This window comes from Platichthys flesus, chromosome 5, assembly GCF_949316205.1.
Source record: "Platichthys flesus chromosome 5, fPlaFle2.1, whole genome shotgun sequence".
Lineage (NCBI taxonomy): Eukaryota > Metazoa > Chordata > Actinopteri > Pleuronectiformes > Pleuronectidae > Platichthys > Platichthys flesus.
In genome coordinates, this window is record NC_084949.1 from 25,921,610 (window position 1) to 25,944,035 (window position 22,426).

At 44.8% G+C, this 22,426-nt stretch overlaps 1 protein-coding gene across 1 annotated transcript in view; it reads left to right on the top strand.

Moving 5' to 3' along the window:
• LOC133953979 (voltage-dependent T-type calcium channel subunit alpha-1I-like) overlaps positions 1–22,426 on the top strand; it is a 113,852-nt gene that overhangs the window by 73,454 nt on the left and 17,972 nt on the right. The window contains exons 16-30 of the mRNA XM_062388199.1: positions 763–833; positions 1,078–1,570; positions 1,755–1,855; positions 3,736–3,859; positions 4,009–4,077; positions 9,854–10,032; positions 10,191–10,317; positions 11,146–11,271; positions 11,848–11,937; positions 13,718–13,910; positions 14,570–14,721; positions 14,983–15,092; positions 17,778–17,911; positions 19,744–19,814; positions 22,348–22,426. Of these exons, the coding sequence (XP_062244183.1) occupies positions 763–833; positions 1,078–1,570; positions 1,755–1,855; positions 3,736–3,859; positions 4,009–4,077; positions 9,854–10,032; positions 10,191–10,317; positions 11,146–11,271; positions 11,848–11,937; positions 13,718–13,910; positions 14,570–14,721; positions 14,983–15,092; positions 17,778–17,911; positions 19,744–19,814; positions 22,348–22,426 (2,119 nt within the window). The remainder of the gene's footprint in view (positions 1–762; positions 834–1,077; positions 1,571–1,754; positions 1,856–3,735; positions 3,860–4,008; positions 4,078–9,853; positions 10,033–10,190; positions 10,318–11,145; positions 11,272–11,847; positions 11,938–13,717; positions 13,911–14,569; positions 14,722–14,982; positions 15,093–17,777; positions 17,912–19,743; positions 19,815–22,347) is intronic.

Genomic DNA, 22,426 nt, shown 5'->3' on the forward strand with positions numbered 1-22,426 from the left:
CATTTCAACCTTTCCCTAGTCACGTTAAGATCAGGAGGAAAACTACAGATTGAAACAGATCTAGGAGATTTGATTCTGTCGCTGGTGTTTTAACTGCATTTTGGAAGGTCTGTGTGAAGACACACCTAAAAAACACAATCTAGGAATAGGTCAAATTGTAAAGATTGAGGTGTGTTTCAAACTGAGCTCTGTGTTCAAGTACATCGTCTACAGTTGCAGTATTGGTGGCTACAATGAAAACCTAATGGGGCAACTGCGACGTTCCATGAAATGTTCAATAAAAGTCCCCCCCCCCCCCCCCCCCCCCTAAAAGGCTCAAATAGTTAATCTGGGTCTTTGCTGATTTGCTCATTTACTCACCCATTTATAAACGCAGGACACAGGTTTAAAACCACCAGGCTACCAGACTGTTTGATTTATTTGCTCGCACACAAATGGAGCTGCTATAAAAAGTATGATTCACACACGTACTTGTTCAGTGACACTCATGCCCACGTTTACTCACATTGAGAAACATTCAGAAGTAAAGAATTTCTTTGGGATGTAATGAGATGAGATAAAGGAAAGTTGAAGTGTGAGTCCACAGGGATGATACGTATTCGTTCATCCAATAATGTCCAACACGTGTGATTCGATAACTGTCCATATCAAACTCTTGTTCCACAGACACCACATGAATCCACTCTTCCAGATGGTTTTGGTAAATCCTCTCCGCCTCTGATCCACAACATTGACTCTGATCTGCTTTTGTGACTCTTGCAGCGCCGCAGCCGCAGTCCCAACTACCACAACTGGGGGCGCCCTTTCGCTCCGCAGTCTGCGTGGAGCCGCAGGTAGAGAATTCGATTTACTATCAGCCGCAGAGTGCAGCTCCCGGCTTAATGAATTCTTAATACCTTCATTAAGCCTTTTATTAGCTACATGAAAACATCGAGCCCCGGCTGTTGTTTTGTGATGTGATTACCTTCATGACTAAATGCTAAATATATAAAAAAAATACAGTTGATTGTCTCTTTATTGATCCTTGATTCATGAATATTTAATACTTCTAAATTATACTTTTAATCTCCTCTGTAGATCGAGCTCCAACAGTCTCGGTCGGAGGAGCTACAGGTTCGGTGGAGCTCCTCTGGTCGGAGGCAGCCTCCGTCTGCACAGCACCCGCTCCCCCCACTCCTACACCTGTGCTGCCGAGCAGGAGTCCCTTCTCTCCCACCCGCCCCACTCCCACCATCCTCTACTGCCGCATCACCCGCCTCCGCTGTTCCTGTCCAGACACTTTTCTGCAAAGACGGATCGCCGGGCTCTGTCCCTGGAGCTGCCCGAGCTGCTTTGTGCGGGCGGCCAGCCCCCAGGCCTGCCCCCCGTCCACCCAGAGCCCGGGAGGAGGAGCGGGTCCGGGGCAGGGGGTTCCATCACAGGAGGGTCTGGAGCCGGCTCTGGTTACGGAACAGAACACAGAGACTGTAACGGCAAGGCTCCGGGTCTCCACACCCATCTGATGACTGAGGTCTACCCTCAAGTCAACGCTCGAAAAGACAGAACAGACCTGGATGAGGAGATAGACTATGTGAGCAACTCACCACTGACTTCTCCAGTATTCATTTACTCTTACTTTGAGTATAAGTACTGTAGTTGTGGCTGCTGATCCATGTGCTACTTGTAGTATCAGTTATTGATTTGTTTCTATTATCATATTTCAACACACACCTCTTATATCCCTCTCGTCTCTTTTCCCCTCACGTCTCCTCCAGAGTATTTGTTTCCGTGTCCAGAAGATGATGGAGATCTACAAGCCGGACTGGTGTGAAACCAGAGAGGAGTGGTCCGTCTACATGTTCTCCCCCCAGAACAAGTGAGTGCTTCACATCTTTAGGATTCTTTAAATCCGCTCAACCTGTGAAGGCAAGTTTCTCTCCACAGCTGAGACTTCATGCAGACTTAGGTAATTTCCACAAATCAGCACTGAGGCACCTGGAGATGTGTGTTGTTGATAAATACATTTATTTGATTTAACCGGCACCAGGAGCTAGTTTATTAAACCAGGTGCGATAAACCATTAAATGAAACTTTCATGGATCATCAGTTAATCGTGTTTTGGAGAATCAATCACAGATGAGTCCTTTTCCCAGAGGAGCCAAGCGTGGAGAGATGATGTCCTGATAATGTGGAGGAACATAGAAGTGCATAGTCAAACCAGTGCTGGCTCCTGGTTTCACAAATGGCTTGTTACAGTGATGTCGCTCTATATTTCCTTCAAAGCATTTTTCATCTCCGAGACATTGACTCTGGGCTCGGAGTGTGTGTGTGTGTGTGTGTGTGTGTGTGTGTGTGTGTTCATGTGTTTGTCAGTGTCACGATGTTTTCCCCCAGCCGTCAATCCATCGCTGGTGGAAAAGCAACATGAAAGAAAACTCACTCACTGGTTCACGCGCCCGATTCCCTGCACACTGATAGCCATTTAAGTGAAGCCAGGCCCCAGGGCTGTGTCTTGGCATCCTGGCAGGTGCCATCTGTCAAACCGTGCCTGTGTGTGTCTGTGTGTGTGTGTCTGTGTGTGTGCGTGTGTGTGTGTGTGTGTGTGTGTGTGTGTGTTGGCTGTGAAGGCACCAGCGTTAGGCCTGATCTGCAGTTATGTGTGTTTGTGGATGACTTTAAATACTGCCCCTGCTTGTGGGAGTCAGTGAGCATATGTGCATTTTTGTCTTGTTTATGCCTCAGCGGCAGTTTGTGTCTGCGAGTGCACGGTGGCACGTGTGTGTGCGTTCGCCCTCACGAGCGTAGCCGAGCAGAATTAACGCAGACTAACAAATCAAAAAAGGAGAAACAGGCACACAAGTTGTGTGTCGGGCAGGGGGACGATATGACGCCAGCGAGGCCGCGGGTCTCGATCGATATCAGGTGACAGAGCTGCCAGATTTGAATCCAGAGATAAAGGGACAGAGTTGCCGGGTCCGGAGGAAAGAGGAGTCGGATTAGCAGATTGATCTCCTCAGTCAGAGAGCCGGTGCTGCAGGAGGTGAGTTCTCTTCTCTTTAGAGGAGAGGAGCGGCGGGGATGTGAGCTGCGTTCTGCTTTCACTGGCTCCAGAGCTGACGACAACATGGCTGCTCTCTGACCACGTTAGAGTTGGATCCACTTTGACTGAGACCTCAGATCTGGTTGTTTATGTCTGTTCGTCAAGAGAAGCTCCACCTTAGAGTCATTTTGTATTATGATGTAAAAAAAAATGTGTTTTATCTTGTAAACCCTCAGATTTATCTTGATTAGTTATTGTTTTAACGACAAATTTAAATACAGATTTTAACAAGATTTCCACGATTCAATAGTTTGAATTTTTAGCCTTTCGTCTTAAATATACAAACTATATGATTAGGTGGGTTTCAATTATGTTTACATTCCTTTAACTCCTGTCGCAAAGGTTTTAACGTCTCCTTATATTGTAGTTCTTTCTTAATGATACAGATATTAATACGCTCTGATAAAACCAACATGGAGCTGATAACTGATCAGTCTGTGGTAAAGACTGTAGAAACTGTCTCTATAGAAATCAGCTTGTTGCTCCAGATTGATTCTCTCCTCAGACTCGGATGTTTCCTTGAAACCTGCAGAAACAGAAGCTTCACTTACTGTTGTGTCGTTTGATTAGAGGCGTTGTTGTCTTGTGTTGATTGATGTTTACTTGTTGCTGCCTCTCCTCGCTCTTTCCTCTCCACCCCTCTGCCTGTCTCTCAGGTTCAGGTCGCTCTGTCAGTCCATCATCGCCCATAAGCTCTTTGACTACATCGTCCTGGCCTTCATCTTCCTCAACTGCATCACGGTGGCTCTGGAGAGGCCGAGGATCCTGCAGGGCAGCCTCGTACGTACCCAGTTCTCCAGATCACTAACTTCAAAATGTCCTAATATCTCAGAGTAGCAACGAGCCTTGGACGCACTGTGAGAAATACTACAATACAAATACAACAAATACTTAAATCTTACATCTGTAAATCTCTTTTTCTCTCTCAGGAACGACTGTTTCTCACCGTTTCCAACTATGTCTTCACTGCCATTTTTGTCACGGAGATGACTGTCAAGGTAAAAACGTTCTTCCTCTTCCTCCTCTTCCTCCTCTTCCTCCTCTTCCTCCTGTTTCCCTCCTCCGCTTGCTTCCATTTTCTCTCTTATACATTACCTTTGTTCTTTTTCCTCTTTCCCCTCTCGACCTGACCTCCTCGTACATATCTCATCTCTTCCTCCTCCTCCTCCTCCTCACTGATATCTGCTCTCTCCCTCTCCTCTCCACTCGTCTACTGGAACTCTTCCTTCCTTTTCTTATTACCTCCATCTCCTCTCGTTGCTCCATGTCCACTTCTTTCCTCCCTTCATTTCCAATCTGGTTTACTCTTCTCTCTCCGTTTTATCTCTCCATTCTTAGTTCTTCCACTCTTCTACTCTTCGTCTCCATCCGTTAGTGTCTGCACCTCCTCCGACCTCCTTCCGTCTCTTCCTCTTTTTCTCAACAACTCTTGGGTTCAATCAGTTGCACATGTCCCATTAGCGATGGCCGGATAGATAATGAAGTTAATTAGAAGGCTAGCGCTCTTTAGCTACTCCCAGACCTCCCATCAATAAACACACACAAACACACAGAGACACACACACACACATACACACACACACACTCACATACTGTTTTTTAATCCACTAATCTGCCGACAAGAAGACAGGGCATCATCCATTATTAAAGGCCGTGCCCCCCCCAGGCGTCCTCCTCATTGGGCAGAAGTCCTGTAGTGATTTATTTATGACAGAGGATAATGAAGACATGTGTACTGCAGTGAAATGTAGATCCTCTCAGCTCTGTGGTGGTGCAGAGTTCACGTGTGCCTGTCTATGCATCTGGCCCCAGGTTGAACCTCCCTTGTTATTCATTGTATTCTCTATCTTCATCTCCGGCTATTAGCATCTTTACTTGCGTCCTTTTGCCTCAATCAGCTTTTCAATCGGTCACATTCTCATTGGCTTCTGTCGTCTCTGTGCGTCTCATCTGAGTCATTTCAGACCGAGTCCTGTATCCGTCTCCTCTCGTTCGCTCTGTTTGAACCGTAATTGTTCCGGCTCCGTTGTTATCTCTCTCTCTCCGCGGCGTGTTCATTTGCTCACTCGAATGTGGTCCCAGCGCTCCGCTGCCACTCAAGCTCTTATCTCAGATCAGTCGATGGGCTGCAGCTCTGACTCTCAGAGCTACTCAGGAATAAAGATTTTCCTTTATTTAGCAGGAGATTAGAGGGAAGGTAAGTGATTCTGTACTCAAGACTACTCACTAAATATATCCCGATCTTCACTATATCAGAACCCCACCCACATGTACACACGTGAATTGTTATTTCTGGGTGAACTGTCCCTTCAATACCTAGTTCTTGAACTGTGCACCTTCACATTCTCATTTACTTGAACTTGCTGGGTTTTGTGAAATTCTCATTTGTCTTCATATACTTCACATCACATAAATATTCATAGCACCGCAGCCGCTGAAATGACCTCCACCATCGAGTCTTTATTGAAGATTTATCTGGTGATGATCAACGTAGGAAAACACATACATTTATATTCATATGACTCACGAGTCATATGGTGTTTGTTTGCATTGCCCAGTATCACATACTGGGACAAATGTACTGAGGGGGGTTGTGCCAGTGCTTCCAGGCACAGACGCGAAGCATTCTGCCGCAAAACACACACAGAATACAATCGGAGGAGTCGCAGATTGAGAGCGTCAACATCGTTACTCACTGTTCAGGAGGCATCCTGCAAATAACATGAGGAGGAGTTGACAGTGACTCCATCGGATTCATAGGATTTTTCTACTAAGGGTTTTCATGGGGCAAATATCAATGATAATATAATATCACAAAGTTAAATTAAACGTTCTTCTTGTTCTTAAACGCAGAATATGTTGACGTCTATGAGGAAAAACAAGAATAATAGACTTAGATGACAGGAGGCGAGGCACCAAGGCAATTTCCTGTATGTACAAATATACATGGCAATAAAAAGAATTCTGATTCGTCACATCATCAGTCATAGATTAGCCTCACAAATTAATTTCTTACCGATAGCGATGTGTGTCGGGAACAATGAAGAAATAATTGCTCTCTGTGTAAATGCACATTTGTTAATTGGTCTTGGTCATTTTCTTTTGACTATTTGCATTTTTTATTAAACGACAACTCGTTGCTGGAGCGTTCAGATAAACAACTCCTGTAGATTTCTCATAATTACAAATTCCTGTTGTACAAAACCATTACATCCTTGTTTTCCTCTCCCCCTCCTCCCTCCCTCCCTCCCTTCTTGTTGCTGCTGGTGCATGCTGGTCAGTGGGATCTCTCTCCAAAGAGCACTAATTAAACAACCGCAATAATTAAACAGAGTTTCCTCTCCGAAGAGCACTCCATCACACAGACGTCCTGTCCACACACACGTTTTCAAAGGTCACTTCTGGGGACATTACGAGGACTTACGCATTTATATCCTGGACGATTTGTTCTCACATGAACTACTGACACAAAAATCTGCCTTTTCTCAATTAGGGCAAAAGCCTTTTGTCCCCATGTTGGTCAAAGTGTCCCCAGTTAATGGTCTGTGGTGCCAAGTTTGTCCCCAAAGACAGAAACACACACACACGCACAGTATTGATCAGAGTAAACAGTGTTACCTGCTCACAGCGGGTCTGACCTTGAACACGGGATTCTAACTAGAAACAGGGAGCGGCGTGTTGAGCTGTGCTCCACCCCCCCCCCCCCCCCCTCCTTTTGTCTCACACAGAACGCACACAGACACACACAAACACATTCACATGAATACAAACCATGGACTCTAAATTAGAATGGACAACGTGTGTCCTCTCCCTCCCACCATCGGGAAATTGTCCCAAAATACAGAGCGGCCATCTTGCACCTAACGATTCCAGAAAGTCCGTCTGTGACTCGAGAATCTTTTCATCTTATCGGCCTCACGATTTAGACAAGAGATGATTCAATATTCAATATTACTTGGATTAAACAGGCGACCATGAACTCCCCACTTAAGGCATGTCATCCATAGAGTTAACTGGTCAGAACTCTTCCATTCTATTATCTTTGAGCAAGACACTAAACTTCCACTGAAGTTCCTGAAGCTGTTTGGTTTTATTCTCATCACAGCGTATATGTTTGCTGAAGGAAATGTGACCTTGCAGTAAATCTCCACTGAATAAAGTTTTTAAAATATGCGAACGTTGATTAATTAAAAGTGAAACCTGATGATGGATGATGCATCGTGATGGAACGTCAACTTTTTGGATCTATTTTTGAAGCTAATGACGGATGACCCAGATAGCCCAGAGTCAAGTTTTCATTTGATTATATCATATATAGTTTTTATATAATTCGCAAATACTGCTTTGAAAAATCTAATGTTCTAGAAACTTCACTAGAAATATAGATTTTAAATTGAAAAGAAAGAAACTAAAGTATTACTCATATTTTAACTTCATCTACAGATTAATTATGGTCATTTTTTAAGTCTCAATCATCACATTACAGAAACAGCTCTGAAGCAATAGGAGCAGTCATTGCCACATTTTCTGCTCAGTGAAATTTCCGATAGTTTAATTTAAATCTGAATTTAATGTGACACGCTCGCCCTGTCAGCCAAAAGGGCGGCGGCTGGCTTTGATGGCAGCGCTGGCATCGACCCACTATAGATCTCCCATGCATCATGTTTTATCATGGTGGTACCTGATCTGCGTAATGGAGGCCTCGCGGCACTCAGACGGTCCCTCAGGGGCCTCGTGGAGCCGGGGGCCGCTAATAACCAACAGATGTATTATTATTGGAGCCCTTCAAAACACGACAAAGGACTTTATCTGCCGGAATATGACGGTATGATGGAACGGAGGATTCTTACTCTGAACGTTTTTGTCCACGTTTACCTGTCAAAACAATGTGGAGAGATTGCGTAGAACTCTGTTTTCCTTGCACTCCCCTCCTCTCTCTCTCTCTCTCTTTCTCTTCATCCCTCTGTCCTCGCCTTTCTCCCACTTCATCTCTATCTCATCCCCCCCTTTTTCATTCCTTCTCTTCATATTGTGTTTTTGCTTCTCTTCTCCCCTCCGACGCTCGGGGGCCGACATTACTTCTTTCAGAGTTAGAACTTGCTGACAGCGGCTGGTGGGATTGTATTTGTGTTCCCGCAGCCGCTGCCCCCCCCCCCCCCCCCCCCACACACACACACACTTTGAGTTACAGCAGCGACTGCGGTGCTTTTTGTTCACAGGTGGAATAGGTTGTCGAGGTTTTCCAGCAGAGTTGATACGAGCGTTTCTAACTTGGAGCGGCTTCATGAGGGAAAACTTATTTCATTGCCAGTATATAATCGCAGGCTACTGACTCCTGTCTTTTCAGTTGAGTAAAAGAAAATAATCACAGCCTGATTCTTGGAAAGTCGCCTGTTTAACATTCGACAGCTGCACTCGACGGTTTCCAGTGGAGAGCGGAAAACTGCTCATTAAAATTTCAACATGTCAACATCCGTCAACTCCACTCGCTGCAGAATGTTCGGCACAGATGGTGGAAGCGTCGTGGATCTGACGCGGCTGAGGGAAAGTGTGATGTTCTGTAAAAAGAAATGATGGAGGTGTTGTTTGGGGAAAACAAAGCACATGGATCAGTGACGTAGACGTGTTGATATCACAGGAGGGAGTTTTTTATTTAAATGTTTTAAAGGAGACATATGATCAGTGTTGCTTTCCTTCTAATGTGTTAGAGGATTTTTGGAAAGTGTTACTTTACCAGGAGCTAAAAGCAAGTGTTTGCGTCAGAGGCTGAAAAGAGGAGCTGCAGCGATTTGAGCAGAAACAACTTCAACACTTTACAAATCCTTTTTCACTGCTACAAATCAAAGCTGCAATGTAGAGACAACACATAAAGATTCAGAGACACACCTCTACCATCATCATACCTCATCTTGATATTTTTTTTATATTACCAACTGGTACCTCTGGGCCTCCATAATTCATAACTCTGTCATGCACGATCATTATTTTGTGTGCAAAACGAAGGGAAAAGCACAAATCAATCACATTCAGGGACTTCAGGGCCTTTCGTTGTTATTGCCGTTGAAATTGTTGAGCAGTTGTCAAATGATGTCTCCGCAAACATCTGCTGAATATAATTTTCCCAGAGCTCTTCTTTATCTTGAAATAAACCAGTGCTGACACTCATTTCTTTAAAATGAGAAGAGTCTGATTTGAGAGGATTTGGGGCCCGGTGCCGTGTCAGCAGATCAGAATACTGAATGGAATTGAGACAGCAAAGATTTTTCCTTGAATTGTTGTGATTAAATCTACAGTCAGCAAAACTCAAGAGTGGGTTTTACTCCACGATCAAACCCAGACCACTTTGATTTTGCTGAGAATCCATTGCTCCTGAATCCATGAGTCACGTTTTGAACGGAGACTCTAATCGCCTTTTCTTCTCCCTCCTCCCTTCACCTCCTTTATCTCTCTCCTCATCTGTTCCTTCTCCTTTTAAACGTTCCCTTTCTAACAATGGGATAAAGGAGCTGTTGCTTGTCTTTCTTCTCCTCCCTCTGTACTTTCATCTCCTTGTGTAACAGGGTTTGGGTTTAACCCCTCTCTACCTTCATCACTCTCCTCGTCCTCCTCCTCCTCCTCCTCCTCCTCCTCCTCCTCCTCCTCCTCCTCCTCCTCCCAGATTGTCGGACTTTCATGTTTAAAATCTCCTCTCTTCCCCTGAAATATCTGTTGTGAAGAGCTGAAGAAATCTGAATATCAAAGTCACCAGCGTCTCTCTCTCTCTCCCGTCCTCAGGTGGTGTCCATGGGTCTGTACCTGGGGGAGTCGGCCTATCTCAGGAGCAGCTGGAACATTCTGGACGGTTTCCTGGTCTTCGTCTCTCTGATTGACATCGTGGTGTCCATGGCAGGCGGCGCCAAGATCCTCGGCGTGCTGCGCGTCCTCAGGCTGCTCAGGACACTGCGTCCTCTCAGGTTGGCTGGACAAGCCCCTCCCACTTTAGGCGTAGAATAATGAACCATCAAATAATAGCTGTTTTTGAAATGAGTCGACAGAGGTTGCATTTACGAATATGTAGTGAGGGTTGTTCTGAATCTTGAGAGTATTTTATAATCCTCGTGTTGTCCTTCAGGGTGATCAGCCGGGCTCCAGGTCTGAAGCTGGTCGTCGAGACCCTCATCACGTCCCTCAAACCCATCGGCAACATCGTCCTCATCTGCTGCGCCTTCTTCATCATCTTCGGCATCCTCGGCGTTCAGGTAAACATCATCAGATATAGATTGTGTGCTGTTCTCCGTTCTCTTTCTTATTAATCGTGGGATCTCACGAGCCTTTAAAAATGCATGACTTCCCTCTGCAAGAACTTCAATTGGGCCTGTTGCAGATCTTATGTGACCCAACACAGTGTATATATATACTGTATATGAATATGAAACATTTGAAAGCAGAAATACACGGAGACACAGACTGCAAATATTTCAAAGGTTTTCTAGCTCTATTGATTACTAACGAAATAAGAAAATAAAATGGCAGTCATATCCGCCAAGGTTCAACTACATTTAAATTCACATGATCCAGATTTTAATTGAGTCTGCATCAAATTCGATTCAATCATAAACATGTTTTTTTCGTGAATTATTCTCAGAACGAAGGAAAATCTCTCACAAGGTTAACGAAAGTGAAATGAAACCCTGGATGTCCTTCACTTCATTGTCATTAATGGCTCATTAAATCACAGATATGTCCACTTTTTATATCTGTCACCTTATTTACAGGCCTGTTCACATGGAGCTGAGTTTTATGTATTAAGCGCAGAAGCAGATATTCGTTAGCGTCTGTTCTCCCTCACATCCTCTCACGTTGTTATTCTCTCTGTCATGTATTATTTCACTCATTCATGTCTTTGATGTGGTCAAAGTGATTGATCATTTAGAAAAACATATTTTCCCAGGTTTCGCTCACACACTTGTTACTGACGCTAATTATGAAATTACTTCAAAAACGCGTTGAGAAGTGTCCTCCTCAGATTCTATCTCTGTGTGCGTCTGCCTCTCACTTCCCTCTCGCTGTGTGTTTTCCTTCCCAAGCTCTTCAAAGGGAAGTTCTTCTACTGTGTGGGCTTCGACGTCAAGAACATCACCAACAAATCCGACTGTCTGGCTGCCAACTATCGATGGGTCCACCACAAATACAACTTCGACAACCTCGGACAGGTACAAGAAAGAGAAAGGAGACGTCACTGACACATAGATTGTATTGAATGTGCTGATTCTGGAAAGTCTGCACAAACAACCGTGCACAGGCTCATCAACACTGAGAAGGATTTGCACACTCTATAGAATGTAAGGTTTCCTGTGCCGTGTCGTACAGGAAAGAGAAACTAGAACAGTTTGAGAGCCCCTAACCTGCCTGATATTATTCATTAGGATTAAGAGGAACGGATAGAGGTTAATAGGTTATTCTAAGTTACTCTGCAGCAGATAGTAAAGTACACTTAGTTTAAGTCAAGTCGTTTGTTTTCCTGGGAAATTGGTGAAAAGGTCAAACTAACATCTTAATGTTCAATTTTGAGAAAAAGGGACAAACAAAAGTTTGATGAGGTCTTCCCTGATGCTATCCCTTACTTCCACCAGTTTGTGGAAATCAGTTCTGTAGTTATTGTGTAATCCTGTTGAAAAACAAACCTACCTCGTGGCAGAGCTATAAATCTGAAACTCATCCAGCTTGGGTTTGAATACAGTATTTTATGTCTCTGTGTGTCTGTGTGTCTGTCTCCCTCCCTTCTCCAGGCGCTCATGTCCCTGTTTGTCCTGGCCTCCAAAGACGGGTGGGTTAACATCATGTACCACGGCCTGGACGCGGTGGGAATAGACCAGCAGGTAAAAGCAGACTCACACTGTGGACACACACACACACACAGCACAGCCCCACGCTGACACACAGGAACTGTAGATCCATCCGTTTCCTGCCACTCACCCGGTGCAGAGTCGCCCACAGGCCTGTTCCTCCGACTGCATTGTCCAGCTGCTTCTGTGGAATCTCACCCATCCTCAGGCCAGACGGGATGTGAGATCCCTCGATCTGCTCGGCCCCATCAAAACTGAACAGAGAGGTGATGCCGACTTGGAGTCACTGAACTGTAGTGGGCGGCTGAAGGTTCTGATTGTAGCTGAAGTTTTGGATCATGAATCCAAACTTTAGAGCTTTTCCTTCAGGCTCAGTATTCTGCTCAACTCAAACTTGTGCTCATATTTTATTCCTTCTTCCTGTGCAATATTGACCCAGCAGTACAAGTTTGAAAATATAATATTCCACCATCAGTCCGTCAAAACTCACTCTGAATCAGGACAGAAGTTCTCTGGGCTCCGGACACAAACACTGCACCTTGAATACCTGAGTGGAAAACTTGACCAGACTTGGATCCTTGTTTCTCAGCCTCAGTCCAAACCGCCTCTGTGTGCTCTACAGACTGTGGATGAACAGCCAGGATACACACACACACACACTGGACTAAACCTTAACGTGACAAGAACTTCCTTAAATGACAGAAAACATCTTCTGAAATATGTATCATCCTGGACTTTGAGTTTTTAACTTTTGTCCATGTCCCGTACACTAACATGGAGGAGGCAGGGTTAATGATAGAGCACATGACAGCTCCTGAAACATGAATCCAACTCACTGACTGCAGTTCATACATTTATTCTGATGCATGTCCAAGTGTTATTTCTGCTAAGTTTGATTCCATGAAAACAAGAGGAAATGTATTGATTGACAGCTGAGACTGACTCGTGATTGGCCGAGGGCTTGTATCAGCGGTACGTTGGTGCCGCAGCTCCGCCCCCCAATCACTGTTCTCGTGTATCTACAGTCTGTGTGCTTGAGAGGCACCAATTCCTTTCCTACATTGTAAAATAAACATTATTCCCAATCTAATCCTAATGGTAGCGCTACAGTACTAGTGCTCAATGTACCGTGTTTCAGAGAAGATGAGAATTCCAGTAAACTTTCCCTCACAAAACACTCACACGTGCACAAGTGTGACGTCAAAGTCCAATGACACGATGCAGATGAGTGCACGGAAGCTGCTGCAGAGTGAACAGATTCCCTTTAGGATCGGTTTTATTTGAAAATCTATTAAAGAATCTATTAAGGGCAGAGCATTATTCGGGATGATTCAGTCCCCCCCCCCCTCGGGGAAAAACCTCGCTGCAGTGCAACTTGGATCTGAATGACTAATCCAACTCGTTGCTTTCAACGCCCCACACGCTTCCAAATTGAAAATCTCCCTCTCATCTCCGGTTTTATTGCATCGGAGCTTGATTCTTTTGGTCTGGTAATGACTTCCTCCAATATCCACCCACTCAGCCAGTCCTCCCCGTCTCTTCCTCACAGTGTCTTGCTCTCCTTCCTGTTCCTCTGTTTCCCTGTCCCTCTCAGGGCAGCTCTGTGACATTTGGACTTCATTAGAGGTCGATGTGTAGATTTGACATGTAGATTATCTTTATTTCAATCCAGAAACTGATTTCCACGAAGCATCTTTCAGATTATCCCGATACATTAAAAAAGATCTTGTTCATTTTGTACTTAAACACTGTGTTGTGATAAATCCTCTGTTTCTTCTCCTCCTTCCTCCCACCCTCTTCTTCTGACTTCCAGCCGTTGACCAACAGCAATCCCTGGATGCTTCTCTACTTCATCTCCTTCCTCCTGATCGTCAGCTTCTTCGTCCTCAACATGTTTGTGGGCGTGGTGGTGGAGAACTTCCACAAGTGTCGGCAGAACCAGGAGGTGGAGGAGGCCAAGCGCCGCGAGGAGAAACGCCAGCGCCGCATGGAGAAGAAGAGGAGAAGTAAGAGAGAGGGGGTGGGGAAAGTAAAGATTAGAAGATGCGGATGAAATACAAACAGAAAAGAAGAAGATTAGGAAGAAGATTCGGGGGGGGGGGGGTGAGGAAAGAGGAAATGTAAAGTTGGGAGCTAGAGAGCAGGTGAGAAGGAGGACAGATGGAAGGAGTGAAGGGACATGAGGATAGATGGAAGAGAGGAGGACAGATGGGACACCTGAACCTCGAGGGACTAGATGATGAAGGATGGGAGTCCTTCTGGAAAAGAGTGGAGGACCAGAGGGAACTAATGAATCAAGAAAGAAAGTGGAAGAATTGAACAGATTGTGTGCTGTATAGAAATAATATTAATAAACCTCGAGAAATAACATCTTCTCTTGTAAATGTTCAGAAAACAGAATGGGGGACTTATAATTTCATATTTTAAGTTATACATCTTTGACTCTCTCCTCATTCTTTGCTCTGCCCCCTGGTTTTCTCCCCTTTGGGCATAAATAAACATCAGTGAATAAATGACGCCTTCATTTTTCTACATTATTCCCTCATTCACTTCCTCTTACTTTCTTCCCCTCCCCCTCTCAACCCCCCTCTTCCATCAATACCTCCTCCCTTTCTCATTGATCCCACTTAACCTTATTCTCTTCTTCCCTCCTTTCTTTCCGCAGAGGCCCAGAAGCTGCCATACTACGCCTCGTACGGCCGCACCCGCCTGGCGATCCACACCCTGTGCACCAGCCACTACCTGGATCTGGTCATCACCTTCATCATCTGCATCAACGTCATCACCATGTCCCTGGAGCACTACAGCCAGCCGCAGGTGAGCGCCCCCCTGTGGTTGCAGTTGGAGGCATCGTGGGCGTCACAGTGAGACGGGGCAGACTTGTTAGAGGGCGTCTGAGGAGGTGGTGGATGCACCATCTGGATATATTTGTTTAAAGTGGGCACGTCATTAGTTCCTTCCTGGTGAGATTGGAGATAATAGAGACAGAGGAAATGAACTGTCTGTTAACTGAGTGTCACAGCTGCTGTCTCTGCTTCTCTTTCCTCTGTCCCTCTTTGACCCTGGTTCCTGCCTCAGTCTCTGGAGACCACGCTGAAGTACTGCAACTACTTCTTCACCTCCACCTTCGTGATCGAGGCCACTCTGAAGCTGGTGGCATTCGGCTTCCGACGCTTCTTCAAGGACAGGTAGGAAGGAGACGCCCGAGCCGACGTGTGTTAATGAAGAAGCTGCTGCTACAACAAATCCACCATCTTCATATTTCAGAGTTTTCTTGATGGATATTGGAGATAAACTCTGGTTTTTAATAACCTCTGAGTCTTTTTAGCTGATCCACAGTTCAGCTTCACTCTTCAACTCGCTGGAGCTGATTGTGACAGTTGAGGCTGTGACTCTCACGTTCTTCTCACAGGAGGAGGAGTGGAACTGAAAGAGGAAACGTTCTCCACACACTCACTCAACCATCAGGACACTTTCAATCAAGCTGCTGCTTTAAGGTCAAACAGTTTGCGTTGTGTTGCTTTGACTCTTCGTGAGACAACTTCAGAGTGGAGGCTGCACATAACAGTGATGTCTGGCTTTAAACTTCAATACCCACACGTACTTTAATATGAGTCTGTGCACAGCGCACATGGTCCTGGGATGTGATTGTGTACATTGAAAGATTACTCCGAGCACAGAACTTGTTGTGTAGCAGAAATCCTTTTTACATCATCAACTCATATTTCCTTGTTAGGTTGATTTAGAATAAAACACCCACTGCTGATCACTGGTTGTAGAAATAACCAGCGTTCCTGTGTGTTAAAATAAAAGACTCACATCTTAGGCTGTGCAGGTGGATTATAATATCTTCACATGACAATCCAGGAGTGTGGTCTTTTCTCAGCGCTGTGATCAGGTCGGGGGAGCAGCTGTGACGGCGCTGGTGAATATCATTTGAGATTCCTCACTATGCAGATTGTATTATGCAGCCTGCGATCTATTTTTAAAGAATTGTTGGTCTGCTGGAGGAAATTGCTGTTGGTTATTTGTCCCCTTCCAAATCCCCCGATGCTATTTCAACGTCCTTTGCCTTCCTCCCTGTTTCTGTCTCTCCCTCCTTCTCTTATTCTCCTCATATGAACAGAATAATGAACGGCCATATTATAGCTTCTGTCCTTCATTTTAATTCGGGTCTTTATCTCTCCGTCCCTTTGTCTTTTCCATCCCTCCCTGCCCTTGTTTGTTTTTGGAAACCCCTCGGCTTTGTAATGGCGACCTCGTGTTGTGTGCATGTGTGTGTTTGCAACCTGTCAACGGAGATTTTTTGTGGGACGAGACCCATTCACTGTGGAGGAACGAACCCTAGGCAGGAATGTTGCAGTTAATTGAATTTAAAAATGTACGAAACGTCTCTAGATTGAAAAGAATCGGAGGGAATATGTTTCAGATCCCATTACGTTATGTTTGACTCAAGGTTGTTTTCACAGCCATTGACCAAGAAATATCAGAGTTGGTCTAATTCAAAATGTTGTATTTGGAAATTACTCAGCATAGAATTCAAACAACCGGAAGAACATGCTTCTGACAGAAAAGAGAGGGTGCAAATGAAATTCTAAAGTTTTGATCTAGCAGATGAGGTAGCGGACACCTTGTTTACGGAGGCTTGAGTCCTCGAGCAACAACAAACCCTTTTGACATCACTTAGAGTCGGAGTGTGTGCAGCACTGATCGTGAGTGAAAGGTCTCAGACACACGTGCCCAGTCTCACCTGTCGACTGACGTTTCAACCTGTTTTCATATCAGGATTTGACTAAAATAAGATTTTACTAAAATGGCAGAATCCATCGTTTAGGAAATGGATTTCACGTGTACTTTTTTCATTTAAGTTTGGTCCTTGTCCCATCTGCTAACATGGAGGAGGCAGGGTTTGAACCTATACTGCAGCCAAACATTAGGGGGCGATAGAGATGATTTGGCTTCACTTTTGTAAAGCTCTCATCTTCATTTGCCGTCTACACAAACACAAAATATGTGTTGCACTCATGAACTCAGCGTTTCAAAGATACATGGGTTCTATTATAAGTTGTTTTATAAGTATAAGTCTCATCACGTAGAAAAACTTCACACAGAGGAACAAAGAACTTAAACAAACTAAAAACAAAACAAATGTGTCTGTTTCAGTCATGACACCATCGTCGGCTTTGTACTATTACACTTTGAAATTTATACGAACCATTATCATATTATTGCAATTATATTCACATAGATATTTTAGTTTAGACAGTTAAATACCAGATGGCATTGGTTTGTGGTTTTCAAATTGCAGATATTTGTAGTGGTGACAAACCGTGTTTTTATCAGCAACTGAATCGTGGATCAGATGAATTAATTTGTTGTGTCGTGCACGTGCAGCCGCCAGTTTCCAACACAATTCACAACAGACGAGTGAACAAACAAGAAGTGATGCATCCGGAGCTGCAACATTTGCATAGTATTGAAAATGTTCTAATCGTATTAGCATAGATATTCATGATGGGCCTTCAGCTAGTGTTGGACTGTGACGTGTTTCCCTCTGCCAAGTCAGTCGTGGGACAATCATGCAGATTATGCATAAAGTTGATGTAGGACATGAATATTAATTAGCAAATTAACATAACACTGACACTGATGTGTGTGGTCATGACGTCCTGAGCCCCCCACACACACACACACACACACACACACACTCACACACCAAGTGAAGACGTCAAACTCATTCTGCTTTTTGATGCGTTCACCTGCAGCAGATTCTACAGATTATAGTAGATTAAACTCTGTGTGTGTGTCTCTCTCTGTGTGTGTGTGTCTGTGTGTCTCTCTCTCTCTCTGTGTGTGTGTGGGTGTGTGTGTAGATGGAACCAGTTGGACCTGGCCATTGTGCTGCTCTCAGTGATGGGCATCACCCTGGAGGAGATTGAGATCAATGCCTCCCTCCCAATCAACCCCACCATCATCAGGATCATGAGGGTGCTCAGGATAGCAAGAGGTACGCACACGTACACACACACACACACACACACACACAAACAAACATTTTAACCCCATTTCCTCACAGTGGCTCCACAGGCCTCACTCTGTCCCTTTAGCTTGTAATGTGAAATGTTAGAGGAAGAGTTGAGTTGCACTGACATGGGATCAGCTCTGAATAAAAAAAATTCTATAATCAGTTTAACCACTTAACTAAACTCTTTAGAATGATTTGACATTGGGCCTGCTCTCATTTCACTTAATTCCAATACGTGTGTGTATCATTAACCGTCCTGTTGTTGTCCACCTATCTTTCACTCACCTCTTTCATTCCACTCCTATTCGCTGCACCAGCTCCTCCTAACTTACCGAGGAGGATAAAGACTAATTAGATCAATCTAACTTAGTCCTCGCCCCCCCTCCCTCGACCTCTGCCCTCTGCAGCGCTGCCCAGGCACTGCTAAGTGGACCCACGGGTAATGTGCCAATTAAACAGCAGCCGCTGGTAAACAACTTTCGACTGGTGGTGACTTTTCCTCTTTTCATTTTCTCTCTTTCACAACATGTTTTACCACTCTCTTCGAATGTTAAGTAACTGGTGCGAGTCTGGGGAAGAATATTAATGTAGAGAATATTTTAAAGTCATCCACTTCTTCCTCGTGGTGGAATTTTAAAACCACTCTGAATAGAAGAAGAGATCCAGCCCCACTGGTTGAGCATGTTGGAAGATAATAAGTGTAGCAGATCCATTTATAGTCATCTGGCACTCTTCTGCTGTTTTCCATAAACTGCAGCACTGATTTCACCTACTGCTGTAAATGATAATCAATATGAAATATATGCAAAGAACCCAAGGTACAAAAAAATGTGCTATATCCAGAGGAAAAGGACAATCTAATGGGTGTAGTATATTTTGGGTTAAAGGTTTCTTGACATCAGATGGTGGTACTTTATTTAGTCAGTCACACATACGTGAACATAGCAGCGGTGAACCTTCACTTCCTGTTCACTCACTAGCTTCCTGTCATGATGCAACTTGCAGGAGTTCCACTTTGGTGACCTCAATATTCACTGTGACATCCACAGACCGGTTTCTCTGCTGCAAGTGAAGCAGGATATTTGAAAAGATGAAAACACAAACACTATCCACTTAATAAAATGTGTTTCTCTGCCTTATAACAAACAGTCTAACTACCTTGCCAGCGCCAAATACATGTTGTAACACATGTAGTATTGTGAATGAAACATCAGGGGCGTTGCAACAGGGTGGGCACAGCAGGAGATGGTTCCAGGTCACTCACCGGGTATCAACCCGTGACTGGATCCCTGAGGACGGAAGTGAATCTGAGGTCTGCAGGGAGTTTGGAGATGAGCTTGTTACCGCAGCTGCTGGATAATGATGTAGTAGAGAAGCTCTGACCATGAGGCTCCACCAGCACATCCACCCTCTCCACCTCCCAGGAGCTTTTATTAAGTGAGCGACCGTTTTCGTTCCCCCGTCCGACTGCAGCCCGGGTGTTCCCCCCCCCCCCCCCCCATCGTCAGCCACGCTGAACCAGAAATTGGGCCGCTGGGAATCGCGGAGTGTCTCTAAGGGCGAGTCGAGGAAACCTATTTCATGTGCCGTCCATTCTCTATCTCTCTCCTCCTCTCTCTCTCTACCTCTTGATTGCCCCTTTCGGCCTCTGTGCCGGGTTCTGCCCTTTGATTCTCTCTCTCTCCCTCTGCAGGCGTTTTTCTTTTATTGGTCACGTAAAGTGCAAAGTATCACACAGACACACACTGACCATGATATCTCTCTCTCTCTGTCTCTCTCTATCTCTCTCTCTCTATATATCTCTCTCCATCCAGTATTGAAGTTGTTGAAAATGGCAACAGGGATGAGAGCTCTGCTTGACACGGTGGTCCAGGCTCTTCCTCAGGTATGTGTCATCACACACACACACACAGAGACACACAGACACACACAGACACACACACACCTGTTCCCTGTTCCACACAGGACTTAATTAACATTTGTGGAATGATAAACGACCGGCGTGGATGGAAGCTCCTGGAGAATTGTGACATTCAGGAATTCAGGTTATGACTAAAGTTGTTTTTCCCTCGATGTCGCGATTCTTCATCTCCTCACGTTTGTTCAGGGAAAATAAAAAATGTGATGTTTCATTCCCAAAGCCCGAATGAGACAAGAGGAGCTAGGAAGTGCTGCTCCCTTGGTTCAGAAAGAAATTATTTAACCTTTAATCAGCTTCATTAATATATATATATATATATATATATATGCACTGAGCCAAAATGCAATGAGCCAAAATGTTCCTCTTTCCTCTCAGAGGACTGAGACTTTATTCATCTCTTCTCCAGGTGAAACATTTCTTTTGCTGCAGATAAAAAAATAACAAATTGAAGTTCTGCCTCTTTTTTAACATTCTGAACCTCTAAATCTTTTCTGTCTGTGTTTTTCTGCGAGCAAACCAGAGAAAAGTGCATTAATGGATGTTCCCTCTTCAAACCAGCTCTTTATTCAGGACATCTGTAATGGAGGGATTCTGTGTGCGCAGGATTTTAGTTTTTTACCGATACTTTGACTTGCTCCTCTGAGAGAAGTTTTTCACCTTAAAGAGAACAACATGTGCACGGCTGACACACCAAGGTCAAAATACTTTTCTCCACCTCAACCTGTTCTCCGTGCTGTCCTTTGCTCTCTGAGACACGTTTCAATAGTTTGGATGTGTTTGATTTTTTTGCGGTAGAAGTAGAATGCGACAAAGACGCACAACATGTAAACATAAGACATCACAGGTCACTGGACTAGTGGCAGAAACTTGGACTATGGGCAGAAAAGGTCTCTGGTTCGAATCTGGTTCAACTCCACGGAGAAACAACAAAAAGACAAACCTGGATGGACAATACGATTCTCCCTACCCTGTCTAGTGCCCCTGAGCAAGGCACCTTACTCCCCCAACATCTGCTCCCCGGGCGCCGCACATGGCTGCCCACTGCTCTGTGTGTCCTGCACCAGATGGGTCAAAAGCAGAGGACAAATTTCCCTCAATTGCATGAGTGTGTCTGTGTTTGGGATAAATAAATCTTAATCTTAATGTTCTTTCCTTACTCATAGTTTAGCTTTTTAGTGACTTCCAGCTCCTTCATGCTGCTTTTGCTTTGATAAGAGACGCATCATGTGACTTATTGAACCAGATCTCCTGCACAACTGCGACACAAAATTGTTAAAAGAAGATTTTCTTCGTCTAAATACTGGAAATCTCAGCAGCGCAGGTGTTTTCGCTCCGGAAAGCAAATGTGTAAATATCAAAGTCCTCTCTGACAGTGTTCCCCTGGAAGCTCCAGGCTGCAGCAGGCTGCTCCTGCTCCACAGCTTCCTCTCAGTCTCCGCTCCAGGGATGGAACAAACCATCAGCTGGGCTCATGTTACACGATGCAACCTGCTTCAGGGCAAGTCGCAGCTTATTATATCCACCAGGAAACATCAACCTGCTCGACTGGAGAGCGGGGGGGGGAGGCGAGCCGTCCTCTGGCTCTGCCTCACTTCTCCCAATCATTTCTCTTCTCATCATCGCTCCCTCTCTTCCTCCGTCTCCTCCAATAAAACCTTTCCCTCTCAGTCCTTCCTAATCCACTCTCTCTCCGTTTATCTGCCTGTCTAATGGAGAATTTGACAGTCTCGTATTCTAAAGCAGCCCATCGTCTTCCCTGTGAGGTGACGGAGCTGATGGTGTTCAGCTCAGCGCCTGCTACCGCTCCCCAGGGGGTCCTCTCCTCATCTGCATTGCATATCACTATCTGAGAATGCTGCGAGCCCCGGCACGGATGGATTCACGGCTGTTATGGAGTCAGCAAGTGAAATTTCCCCCGAACTCTGTAATGGAGTGATTATCCCTGATTTGAGGCAGGGAGGGTTTTTGTTTGCGAGTTATTTTAACCTCCAGTTTTTAGTGTTTCCAATTATTTTTCATCTGATAAAACGTGCCTGTTCAGTTTGATGACCTCCAGGCTCTGGAGAGAAACATTACAATCTCACAAGTGCTGGAATATCCGGTGCAGAATCAGCCTTACAGGAGAACAAGAAGGGAAATCATCTTGATCGCCCCCTGGTGGCTGGCTGCAGTGCATGTCGTGAACCTTCTTGGCTCCAGATGACTGGCACCTGGATCTGGGATGTTTTAGATTTGAGACAAAGTTTAATAAACTGCATCAATTTTGCAAGATGGTTTAATTTGATATAGTTCATTGTACAGTTAAACAGTTTGTACTTTATTTGCTTTGTTTTGGATGCTCACAGTACAAGTGGCTCTATGACGACCACGTGGTGTGAAGAAGGGGTTTTCTTATTGGCTATTGAATATTGTGATAATCTTCTAAACTCAGTATCACAACTATAACAACTCGATGAGCAGCATGTGTTCTTATGATGTGAGTTTCTCTGTGTGCCAGGTGGGGAATCTGGGGCTGCTCTTCATGCTGCTGTTCTTCATCTACGCTGCACTGGGAGTGGAGCTGTTCGGAGAACTGG